At 33.5% G+C, this 13,268-nt stretch overlaps 1 protein-coding gene and 1 pseudogene across 1 annotated transcript; both read right to left on the reverse strand.

Annotated features, from left to right (window-relative positions):
• On the reverse strand, positions 208-6,102 carry LOC18593067 (receptor-like protein kinase HAIKU2). Its single transcript, XM_018125991.1, has 3 exons — positions 5,437-6,102; positions 2,039-4,719; positions 208-792 (listed from the first exon to the last, which is right to left on the reverse strand). The coding sequence occupies exons 2-3, from the start codon at positions 4,680-4,682 to the stop codon at positions 422-424; spliced, it is 3,015 nt and encodes a 1,004-aa protein (XP_017981480.1). The 5' UTR covers positions 4,683-4,719; positions 5,437-6,102; the 3' UTR covers positions 208-421.
• On the reverse strand, positions 5,489-9,786 carry LOC108663043 (annotated as a pseudogene).

The following is a 13,268-nucleotide window of genomic DNA, read 5'->3' on the forward strand; positions in this document are numbered from 1 at the left end:
AATATAATATAATGACATGATCATGAGATATTTTCATTAACAATTAATCAACCTTTAATTGTAAAAGTCAATCTAATCCAAAATAAAGGTAATAAAAAACTTGATTAAATGTAACAGAAGAATAAAAATTTATTTAAATTTTTTAAAATATTTTCTTAAAATATTATGTTAAATTTAATTCAGAGCATGTAATTGCGAGAAAAAAAAAGTCATAAATCAAAAATATGTTTGAATTATGCACAAAAGCTATATAGGCTTTCCGACAAAATGATTTCTAGAACCCCCATCTAGTGTATCAAAGCTTCAACTTGGTTGAACACCTAAAGCCTGGTGGTAAATACAAGACTTTCATATATTTAATAGAACTTTTTCCATCAGAGTTTGAACCCTGATAGATATGTTGCACAAACAGAGAAACTAACTAGAGAAAACCCTTAACAATTTTGTCAGGTTGGGTATCTGGAGACATGAAAGTGCAAGGTTCAGCATCAATAAGCATCTTGACCACTTCTCTCATAGTAGGGCGCGAACTTGGAAGCTTGGCTGTGCAGAGGATACCAACCTTCAATACTTTAATCATGTCATCTCGGACAGTTTCAGAGGCCACTTCATTGTCAAGAACCTTGAGTACACTTTCAAGGTTGTTGAGATGAGTTAACACCCAATAAACGATATCTTTGCCTTCTCCATACTCCTCTTCGACAGGTCCTCTACCAGTCACTAATTCTAGTAGCACCACCCCAAAGCTATAGACATCACTCTTCTCAGTGACTTTTGGTGTATATGCCAGCTCTGCCAAAGAAAATTAGAATGTCAACAATAAGCAATACTGTAATTAACAGAAATATTCATTGAAAAAAGCAACAGTTGACCATTGCATATCTGTCAAACCATGTAATGAGCTTCTTAAAATTTGAAACATTTTTATTGGCTTGTCACCATTTATAATGGAGAAATAATGGAAACTTTCAGGTTAAACTTATCACCATGAATCTTTCTAAAATACTATCAAAATTTTATGTACATTGCTTTTCATAAAAGAAAAAAAAAATTTGTGTATCTTGCCAAGGTGTAAAAATAGATTTACGAAGTGCAGGAGCCAAGCCTGCAACTCTAAGCTTTTGAAAAATGGACATCTTACCAGCAAAGAAACCTCTAATTGCCAACCAACAATAATTTCAAATGGAAAAGAAAAAAAAAAGATAACCAGGTTTCTCACTGCATATACTATGAAAATTCCACAAGCTGCTAGAAAGACAGGTTTTATAAGCAAGACAACGCACCTATAGTTTGATCCAGTAGTTGGAAAATATATTTAGCACAGGAATATAAGTGACATGATATGTAATTGAACAAGAGTTTGAGATAATGTTAAGCCATGAATGATAGATTTATGGCCTCAACTTTGAAGCTGAAAAATTACCAGTATCAGGAATGACAAGTAAAAAGTTTGTAAGAGTGTAACAGTGAAGCAGGAAAACAGATGATGGCACGACTGAAGTTTAAAATCAGGCTCAATGCCAGCTACAACTTACATAACCCCAATCAATAATATCATAGATGACTTAATATCAGTCCATTTTCACCAAATACAGAAGAGCCTCATAAATGGATCTTGCTAAGCAAAACTTGCAAAGCTTAAGAGTAGATATGGAAAACTTATGTTTGGAAGTTTTTTTAATTAAAAGCCAAATGCCTGGCTTATCAAGTGAATTCATTTCAAATAATTTAAAGTGTCTGGACTGGTAACATTCTATGTAATATGCATTTACCCGACAGAAAGGGTTCTCAGAAATTAGGCAACCATGCCACATTAGCTTAGCTCAAGTAGTAAAGGGTAGGGTGTGGTTTAGGTAGAGACTAGATTCACGTTGTAGTGCTCTTGTAGAAAAGATAGAAAGTATGGAACAATTATATTATTGGAAAATTAAATAAAAAAACTAGAGAGTTTTGCAAAGCTCGAGTAATTTATTGGAATGGAGCACTATCTATGTGAGCTTCAAAATATTGCTACAAAGAAAAGTCTTTTGAAACTCACCAGGAGCAAAATAGCCATGGGTGCCAGCAAAACAGCTGTACTCAGATCCCTTGGGAGATTTTTCTGCAATCTTTGCAACCCCAAAATCAGCAATTTTTGGTTCATAATCCTCATCGAGCAAAATGTTGCCCGATTTTATATCCCTATGAATGATAGGAGGGGAGCAATCATGATGCAGATAAGAAATTCCCTTTGCAGCTCCTAAGGCAATTTTATATCTCTGGTACCAGTCCAATTCTGGCTGCCCACCCTTTTTCTCTCTGCGGAGAGCTTGAAACACGTTACCATTTGCCATGTACTCAAACACCAAAAAGCTCGACCCTGCTTTCATCAGACAAGCATAGAGCTTCAGTATATTTCGGTGCCTGATTTTCCCCAAAATTTCCATCTCTGCTGCCAAAACATTCAGACCATCCCCTTTCCATAGTCGCTTTACAGCAACCACAGCACCCTTTTTCTTCAAATCCAGGCGATAAACTCTTCCCGTACTGCCACTTCCAATCAGATTCTCTTCGTCCAGATTACATATTTCATCTGCATCAATATCCATTTGGTGAAAAGATGCAAGTTTCCATTTTGGATCTACACCCTTCTCACCTTCTAAACTGTTTTCCGTGTCAGCTTCACTAAGCTTGAAGTTCTTGTAACTTACAAGCAATAGCCCAGCTAGAACAAGAAGCAAAGCAACTGCTATGGTGATGAAAAAAACCAATTTACCTCTGAGCACCCTTTTCTGTCCCTGCTTTTCCTTGCAGACATTTAGCACAGTATCATTCCTAAAGCTTTTAACATTTTGGTCAATACAGAGTTCTCTATTCCCAAGAAACGCTTTGTCTCCACCAATGGTCAAAAGATCATAAGGAACACTTCCTGACAACTGGTTCGCAGACAAATCTATGGAACTTAGCTTCAATTTTTCTAGATTTTTTGGAATTGAACCACTAAGTTTGTTTCCCGAAAGGTTCAAAGAGTTCAAAGAGCTCATGAGTGCAACTGTTTGCGGGATATTACCACTCAAATCATTATCAGCAAGGTTCAAGTACACCAACCTAACACAATCACCTAGTTCCTCTGGTATTGATCCAGTTAGCCTGTTTTGCTCAAGATACAAGGAGGATAACAGCTTCAAAGAACCAATCTCAGCAGGTAGATTGCCAGAGAAGTTATTGTTATTCAAAAGAAGCCTCTCTAAGTTTGTCAACTTTCCAAGTTCTGATGGAAGGTTACTTGAAAATCTATTGTTTCGCAAAACCAATTGATTTAAGCTGATGGAAAATCCAATGCTGGGGGATATCCCTCCAGTAAAGTCATTATCACCAAAGTCAATCATTCTGACATATGGAAGCGCCCATAGTCCATCCGGAATCTTCCCAGAAAGACCGTTCTTGTTGATCCTGAACCTTTCCAGTGATTTGCAGTCAACATACGTATCCGGAAACTCCCCTGAAAAGTTGTTCTCAAGAGCCAGTAAGAGCCTAAGCTTTCTGCTTTCACACAAGAACCTGGGAAAGTCACCTGTAAATTGATTCTCCGATATGTCAAAACTGTCCAATGGTGAGAATCGGCCAAAATTCGCAGGAAATTCCCCAGAAAAATTGTTTCTATAGATTGAGAACCCAATAAGATGACGCATATCTCCAAACCCAGCTGGGATCTCTCCAGAATATTTGTTATTATAACATTGAAAGACCACCAAATTCTTCAGGTTTCCAATCCCTTCCGGTAACGTCCCCTGCATTTGATTCCCGGAGATATCAATTTCTTGCAAGAGAGTAAGATCTGCTATCCCTGGTGGCAACTCGCCAGTCAAATTGTTCATAAACAGCTCAATCTTGGTAAGATTTTTCAATTTGGAAATCGACTGCGGGAAATCCCCAGAAATTTTGTTCCGAGAAATATCCAATGTCTGTAAGGCCTTAAGCTCAAATATAGACGCCGGAATCTGTCCTCTCAGGTTGGACATGGCCAGAAATAGCCAAGTCAAGTTCTTCAAATTCCCAATAGTCTCTGGAATTTCACCCTCATCATAATTGTTATCCGCTAAACCAAGAGAACGCAGTTCAGTTAAGTTCCCTACCCAACTCGGAAACTTGCCTGAAAAGAAGTTAAATGTCAAATCAAGAAACTCCAATTTTTTAAGTCCAGAAAGATCCGGTATGATTCCCACCATTTTATTCCATGTCAGGTTCAAAACTATGAGGTTGGTACACTCGTTTAGTTGGGCAGGAATTTTCCCAGAAATGGCATTCTGAGGCAAATAGAGCTTGGTAAGACTGTGAAGCACTGAAATGGAAGGGGAAACTTCGCCCGACAGGGATTTGTTACCAAGAGAAATCTCTGTCACCTTGCCTGAAACTGGATCACAACTAACTCCAAAGAATCTGCACGGAGACTCTGATTCTTTCCAGGAATCTAAAACGTTCAAAGGGTCTTTGAGCTTGTTTTTGAAGTCAAGAAGGGCTTGGGTTTCAACGGTGAGGGACAAAGAAGGCGGGAAAAGAGTAGAAAACAAGACCCAGAAAAGGGAGAGAAGAAGTGGGTGCGTGGCCATTCTGGGATTGTTGAGGGGCCTAATTGCAATATGACACAAGTGAGGATCTCTAGTATCTAGGAAATCAGAATTTGGAAGGTGAATTATTGACATCCGATTACCAATAAATCCAACACCATCCTGGCGACAGCTGAAAAGAGAGAAAGACACACATGCACAAAGGAGGCTACATTATTTTACCTTAAAAATAAACAACAGTATTCATAATAAACAAATACTTAAGTAGAATTCGCTGATAAAGAGAGAGAAGCAGATGTGACGTTGAAACGTCAATTTTGTTTGTAGCTGTGGATTACGGGCGTTATTATTATTGTAGCAAAAGAAAGAAGAGCAGAGACTAGGCTTTGAAGTTACTCATTGCATTCTCTTGCTGTATGGCTATCTTGGTTTGATTTGTTCAGCAAGTAAAGTAATGAAAAGAAATGATTAAAAAGTAGGATTCTTGAGCAGAAATCACTGACTCCATCAAAGATTGGTTGTGATTATGAATAATTCTTGGACTAATCAAAGAACAATCCATATAAGTTCAACTTAAAGTAGCTTTTTCAAAGATGGAATGTCTCAAATGTTGAGACCCAAATCTAACTTTTAGGTTCTTTTTGATATTATTCAATGGATTATAGCATTAATCATTAACAAAATACAGAGAGAGAGAACATCCTCAACAAAAGAATTTCAGGTTCTTATCTTTCCAACTGAAAATAAAGAGGCTTGGAGATCAAAAGCTTATTTTCTTCCTTTTACAGTTGTGAATATCAGCCAAGAACAAAAAAGGAAATCCTTAAACGATTGGAATGGACATAAAGCTTACAACCTGAAGGTAAAAATTGGAAGTTACCATACGTACCGATGAGAAATTCAGGCTAGAGGGAGAGTGATTGTTTGCCTCCTCCTCATCGTCAGAATCCAACCTTTCTCCCTTTGTTTCGGCCACTGAGAATCATAACTAGTGCTGGCCTTCCCAAGAATAGAAGAAACCTGGCCTTTTGACCATCTAAAGCATAATTAATTTCTCGAAAAACAGGGTACTTGCTCTTTTTCTTTTTGAGCCAACGTTTGGCAGACTGCCACTCAAACTGAACAATCAAGAAGGAGAATAGAAGAAGAGTAGGAAGGAAAAGCCTTGAGTACCGAGAAAAGCAAGCATTCTGTTTAGCTACCAGGGATATATTCTGGTTCCAAAAGAAAACTTTAAAAAGCAGAAGAACCAGAGAGGTTCGTTCGGTTTCATGATCTTTGGTACTAGTAAATAAAGCCCACAGATTGGGGTTGAGGCGTTCTTACAAAGAAACTGCAAAATCTGAGAAGAAGACAGAAAAAGCCATTATCAGTGCAAAAAATGGGAAGAAAGAAAGAATATGAGAGAAGTTATTCCATGATATTTAGAGTGAAAAAGCAGACAAAAAATGCTTTGGAAAGAAGATTGGTTTAGTGGGGAAAGGTAAACATCATTCGTTGTATCGATGCGCATATGATTTGAGATTAGATTGCTGAAAGTGGTGTAGGTGGAAGCCGCTCAAAAGACACCAGCTAAAACTGGGAATTTAATAAAAATTTTAATTGTTATTGATAGTGAAAGCTTTGCTTTCAAGCATTTGTTACCCCAGCCCCCTTGCCTGTGTCCATTGCTGCCTGGACCTATCTGAAAAAGATGTAACAAATTTTAACAATCAGACAATTATCAATTAAAAGAATAAGGGAATGACATCAAAGAACATATAAATGCTACTGACAGCTTTTATAAATAATAAATAAATAAATTATTTCTAGATAAGTATCATGGATTTATGGTGGTTGTAAATAGTCGTCACAATTGTGAGTAAGCAAGTAAAGTTATTTTGAAATCACATTATTTTTTTAAAATATATTTTAAATTTACTTAATAATGATATTTTTTAAAAATATAATTCAAATTAATTTGTTTGGTATTATTATTTTGTAATGGAATTAAAATTACAATGAGAAAATAGAAAATTGATCCATATAAGTTTTAAGTTTTGAATTCTAATTGATTTGATTTTTTGTGAGCTTCAAGGTATTAACAGATGGAGTTGGGCCAAATTAGGTTTCAAGCCATTGTTGCCATTTCTACTTGTAACCATTCCATAAAAAGAGAATGAAAAGTTATGGACAAAAAGGTAAAACTGTTCATATAAATGATTACTATCCATTATAATGATAACAAAAAATTTAAAGAATTTATATTTATATAAATATAGGATATATTTAAATAGTCAATTATTTAATGATTGAATGGATATGTGACAATGATATAAACCTCCTTATAGCGTTGAAATACAATCGACTCAAATGAAAAAGAGAGTGAGATAGAAATGGAATGAAGATACAATGGAAAAAAGAAATAAGGCTATCAAGGACATACCCTTAAAACTCTTAATTTATGCCCAAATTTATATTTTAAGTCTTCACATATGTAAAAAAAAAAAAAACTTATATGAATGATATGTTCCAAACAAAATTAAGCCAAAAAGTACAAAATATAACAACATCAAATCCTCCCACAAATTAAGCACATCAAAAGACTCTAAAAATACCATGTCATAAACATGTTTTCTTGAAAGTGACAAGGTGCGTCTCTTGGTCAAAGGATCAACTATCATGTAATTGGTCTTATTATGCTATACCAAAATGTCACTCTTTTTCACAAGTTCTTTTACTGTCAACTATTTTATCTCTATATGCTTAACCCATGTGATGCCTTTATTATTGTTAGTGAACATAACAACTACAATATTATCATAATACAACTCTATGGGTATGGTAATAAGGACAACCACCGATAGTTTTCTTAACCAAATTGCTTATATAGTTGCTCTATAACAAGCTAAAAATTCTGTTTGCGTAGTCACAAGTGTCTGCTATACACTTTTCCAAGATATGCCTCACTTGCCAACATAAAAACATATCTTGATGTGGATTTTCCTATCATCTAAATAGTTGGTAAAGTTGGAATCCGTATAATCCACCAACTTAAGATCTTCAACCTTATGATAAACTAGCATATAATCCTTAGTTCTCTTCAAATGTCTCATCGCATTCCAAAGACCCACTACAAAAGCAATAATAGGCCTTGTGCACACTTAAGCATACATTAAGCTTGCTATTGCATTAGCATATGGTATTTCGTTCATAGATTCCCTTCCAACATCATTTTTAAGATATTGTGCCAAGTTCAATTTATCATATTTAACAACTACAAATTTGCATCTTTGTAATCAAGCATAACAAATCTATTCAACACTCAATCAATGTATGCACATTGAGAGAGTCCCAACAACTGAGAAAATCTATCCTTATGGATTTCAATCACAAGGACATAGGATGTTTTCTCAAGATCTTTCATGTTGAACTACCTAAAGGATAACTTCGTAGTTTTTTACAGCATCTCCAAATCATTACTAATACGCAAAATATCTTCAACATATAAAATAAGAAAGATAAACTTGTTCCCACTCATCTTGAGATATATGCATCTGTGCATCATGTTTTCAACAAAACCAAAACAGGTGATTGCTTCATCAAATTTAAGATACCACTAGCAAAAAGCTTTTTTGAGCTCATAAAAAAACTAGGACTAAAGTTGCAACTGCCACCACTAATGTTTTTTTTCAATGATATGTGGAATGAATCCAAGGTGTCCCCAAATTTAGAATTCTCTCAAATTCAAACTCAAACATATCCAAAAGAAAAACATGTAAAGGAAAAAATTGAGTTTCAAACAAGAAAAAATAGGCAAAAGTAATATTTATGATTAAGATAAAGTTTGCATATCTGGTATCATTCATCATCTACTGCCTAAATATTATAAATATTGTCATTCATCATCCATCATACAAAATTTACATACAAAATATGGTTTAAGAGCCATATAAACAAAATCAATGCCACTAGCTAAAAAATCCCAACTAGAAAGTCCTTAAAAGTTACAATTTCAGTAACTTACCTTATGATAATGTTTCAAATTTATCAATCAACCCCACAGCTTACCATGTCCCAACTATAAGGTCTTAAAAAAATTCCAATTTCATTAACTAGCTTCCTCAAAAAGTTTTAGACTTGTCAATGAACCCCATAGTTAGCATCGACATCAACTACAAGTGCCAAAAAGTTACAGTTTCATTAACTTACCTTCACAAAAATTTTTAGACCTATCCGAGCTCAATGGTCAGTAAGAAACTTCCTTAACCATCTAAGTCTTTGATCAAGCATAAGACTAGAAAACACAAACATATGATTTGGAAAATCAAGAAGTTTGATTAAAGCAAAATCTCTTTCCATCTCTATCAATCCCTCTACCTGACTTAAAATCCCATCCAACTCTTGAGCATTTTGTTGGGTGTTCACCTTGACCCTAACACTCTTATCGGACTCTCTTTTAGTCTTTTTTATGTTTTCACATAATATCGTGACAGTAGTAATTAATAATTCGGATGTAATGGGATCACCCTCCTCATTTTCTCTTCTCTTCTTTTTGTTGAAGTATTTTCACTTTTAAGAGTTGATATTTGAGGTTGAATATTGGAGAAATCCCTTTCGTCAAAACCATATCTAACTAGGTTTTCACTTTTAGTTTCCTTATTTATCCCTTTATTATAGTCTTGCATTTCTTTGATGATATCTGTTGCAGTTTATGCATCTTTTCCTGTTGCATGATATTTAACATAAATATCATTATGCTTATCAAAGAAGGGAAAACCTTTTCTTTTAAAAAGGGTAGCCTTTTTGTGACTCTAACAACAATAAAAATAAATACCATTAATCATATTAATATTAAGAAACTAAAAAGAAATACTTAAACAAGTTCAAACCAAATACTTACTTGTATGTAAGATTTCCACACAAGATCTTCAGCAACAACCATGTTCCTTTGATCGTCCCACCCAAATCCATTAATATATGGCCTTCGCATCATATCATATATAACAGTCCATTATTTTTTCAATGTCTTTATTCTAAACTCTATATGGGGTTTTGCCTTCAAGTTTGAATTTGATAATTTTGTTGCAAGCATTTTTTCAAGTTCTAGTAAATAACTCCCTTTGAAGCCAATGTCAACATTATATTTTCCTATATTGTGCAAATCAATCATTGATGAAACTAGTGCAACATCTTCTTCATAATTCCACTTTCTTTTGGTTCCTTTTGAACTTTAAGAAACAAGGGTTGAAGATGCAAATATTGTTTTTTATCATACAACTAATATTTGATTATAAAAAATATAATTATAATACTAAATAATAAAGAAATATATCGAATAATATATTAAAACTTGTCAAACTTTACTTAGTTGATTAAAAGTACAACATAAACAACAACAAAAAAATAAGAAAGTAGTAAGATACTAATAATGACAAATGACAAAAAAGCACTGCAACTTGTAATGACAAAGTAAAAAACACTAAAATAGTTCATAAAATAACAATATGTTTAACAATTGTCAATCCTCATTTTGCCTAGATGCTTGCCATTCATTAAACATACATTTTGCTAATTCTATTTTCCAATTACTCTAAACATTAGTGGGATCAATGGTACTTATTGGATCCTCCTCAATTGATGCTTTGGTTTGAATATATTCCCCTAAATCAACTTCAATAAGATCAAAACTCATACTTTCTTAATAAAATTATGAAGCAAACAATAAGCTATAGTAATCCGATTATGTATCCTAATCGAATAAAATCATGGACTTCTAAGGATACCCCACCTCATTTTAACAACCTAAATTACCTTTCTATGACATTGCGAACAACTAAATGTTTCACATTAGAAAATTCTTTAGAATTGCTTGGTTGATAGGCTTGACGTCATTTATCCAAATAATATCCTTGACCCTTAAAAGGTGCAAGAAACTAACAAACTAACATCTTTTCTCCAAGCAAATAAAGTCGACAATGTAGAAAAAAAAATCAAGAAGAAATTAACAGCACGACACATCTTCATATAAAATTTGAACAGAGCTAGTATCTTCTTTTGCCTTTCAACATATCTTCTCAAACACAAAAGAGCCATGACTACAAAAAATAAATTTTTTAATTTGTTTTATAATATAAAAAATGAAAACATATGGCATAAAAAAAGTAGGAAAATAAAGCGAAAAAATAAACTTGCAATCATATTTTGAACTACAGGTACTAATCACATATGAGCTGTCAAGTCATAGTAGTGAGTATTAAATTAAAGAAAACTGATCAAAGGGTATGCAACCAATATCATTATTGTGGTATTAATCATGCTATAAAGTTGGATTATGCTTTTTATAAAGATCTTTGCAACCTGATTATTATTTTCCACAATTTAAATTCAAATCATATTGAGAATCTGTTGGACAAGAAACAACAAAAAAGAATAAAAGCTGAACAAGCACGGTTGACTTAATAACAATATGCGGCGACCTTAGTTTATTCAACAATAATCCATTCTCAAGTATAATTTTCTATGTTGTTGCAAATATAAAAAACATTAAAAAAGCAAACTTGTTTTGTACCACACAATTTAACCTTGAAATGTTATAAAAAGACTTGAATTCCAATTTTCATTACACAAGTAGCCTTCAATGCAGTATTAAATGTTTAAAACCAAACATAATTTCCAATAATCATGTTATTGTAGCCTTACATCAGTTTTCGGTCTGGTAGATCAATTAATAAGCTTATAATAATTCAACCCATTAATTAAAACATAGCCTAATAAGGGAAGCTTTGCTCTATAATTATTAATCGAAACTTATATACTAATAAAAGTTAACCAAGTACCTAATTCAAGTAATTTTTTGTAATGTGAAGGAATTTTGCTACCTAAAACCCTAAAAATGCAAATAAGAAAATAATTTGCTAAATACCAACCAAATAATCTTTGTACAAAAAAAATACACAACGAGAATCACAAAAGAAAATCATACTGGTGGAAATGATGCACACCAAGGACAAAGCACCACTATGGAGGAGGAAAGCGATAAGAAAAAAGGCAAAACGACAGAAAGGTGGAAGAGAGAGGCGGTGGCAACAAACGAAGGTGGAAAGGTGGAAGAGAGAAAAAAAATAGAATGGAGTTAGAGAGAGAAAGAGGGTGAGCAAATGTGGAAGAGAGAGAGAAGAAAAAAGGACAAAAGAATGTTTTATATAAGTAAGGTTGTAATTTTTAACACTTACTAGGGTATTTTAGTTTTAAGTACTATTCCATTCCCACAAATACTAAAGGGAATAGGTAAATCGAGATTTTGGAGAATAGCCATTTTTTAGAATGGCTAGTCCCCACCCCATTTGGCAACCAAATGAAGGAACAAATGCTCCTTAGGAATAAAAGGAATCACTTAGGCATTCCTCGTATCAAACATGCTATAAATTCCATCTACATGACCGCATATAGAATTTTTTTTCCAACAAAAGTGTATTTCTAGTACTTCAATTCAAGCAAACTATTATTACCAACTCTATTTCTACCTCTGTATTGTTGCCAATGGTGACTTTGGACTCCCCATCTTTATTTGGCTTTCTCTTACTTAGGAACCTTTGTAAGGCATGAACAACATGATTAGTTGCACCATTATTTAGCCATTAAGAATTAGATGAGACTTCTATTATATTGGGTTCATATACAACAAGAGCTAAGGAGTTACCTTCATGTTCCCTCTTCTTTAGCCAAGTTTTATATTTGAGACAATCTTGTTTCTTATGTCTCTTTTTCTTGCAAAAGAAGCACTTAAGTTCCTTTTTGATGACAAAGTTAGTACCCATTACATTGGCAAATTGACCATATTCTTTCTTTTTATCTTGAACTTGTTTAGAAGCATTGAGTTTAGATTTTTTACCTTTCTTGTGATGAGTTTTGGTTAAAAAAGAAGCATTTTTGGTCTTTTCAAATTTGATCTTATGTTTATCAACAACACATCTAGTGATAAGATCATTAATGTTCCAAGCTTTATCTTGTGAGTTGAAGGTAGTGACTATATACTTAAATTCAGTAGGAAAGGTGTTCAAGGCTTGGTGAACAATACAAGTATTAAAAATAATAATATCGAGGGCTCTTTGTTTGGTTTGATAGTGGACTACTTAATGATGTATTCGTTAAGCCCTCCCATCTTGTCATATTTCATGGAATAAAGTCTTTTAAGAAGAGCATCAATTTCAGCATTTGATGACACCTTATATCTTTGGACTATTGTAGCTAAGACCTCTTTTACATTAGTTGTATCAAGAAATGTGTTTGATAGGTGTTCAAGAATGAACCTCTTAATAACAAGTAGAGAAATTAAACTTATTGGATATTTCCCATGCCTTAAAAGCATTTTTATGTTTTTTAGAATTTTCAACAGTGGGTTTGCGAGTCTATCCACATTCATTGTCAAGTCTATGTTTGCAATTTGAATGGCAAACTTCACATCTTTTTTCCAATTCTTAAAATTTGACCCAGTCAAAATCTCAAAAGTAATCATATTGTTATTGACTATAACAAGTGACTTAAATTTTGAAAAATGCAACTCAATTAGAATAAATAAGTAATTAAAATACTCCAAAATCATAAATAAGTATATCCAAAAGGTCTAGACACATCATCATTTACCCACTTCTAGACTAAATGCACGGCATGTAATTATGAACCTTTTTACATTAGAATGATTATGAGAGTAACACAACTTCATAACTTACTACCTTTAGG

Source organism: Theobroma cacao, chromosome 8, assembly GCF_000208745.1.
Source record: "Theobroma cacao cultivar B97-61/B2 chromosome 8, Criollo_cocoa_genome_V2, whole genome shotgun sequence".
Taxonomy (NCBI): Eukaryota; Viridiplantae; Streptophyta; class Magnoliopsida; order Malvales; family Malvaceae; genus Theobroma; species Theobroma cacao.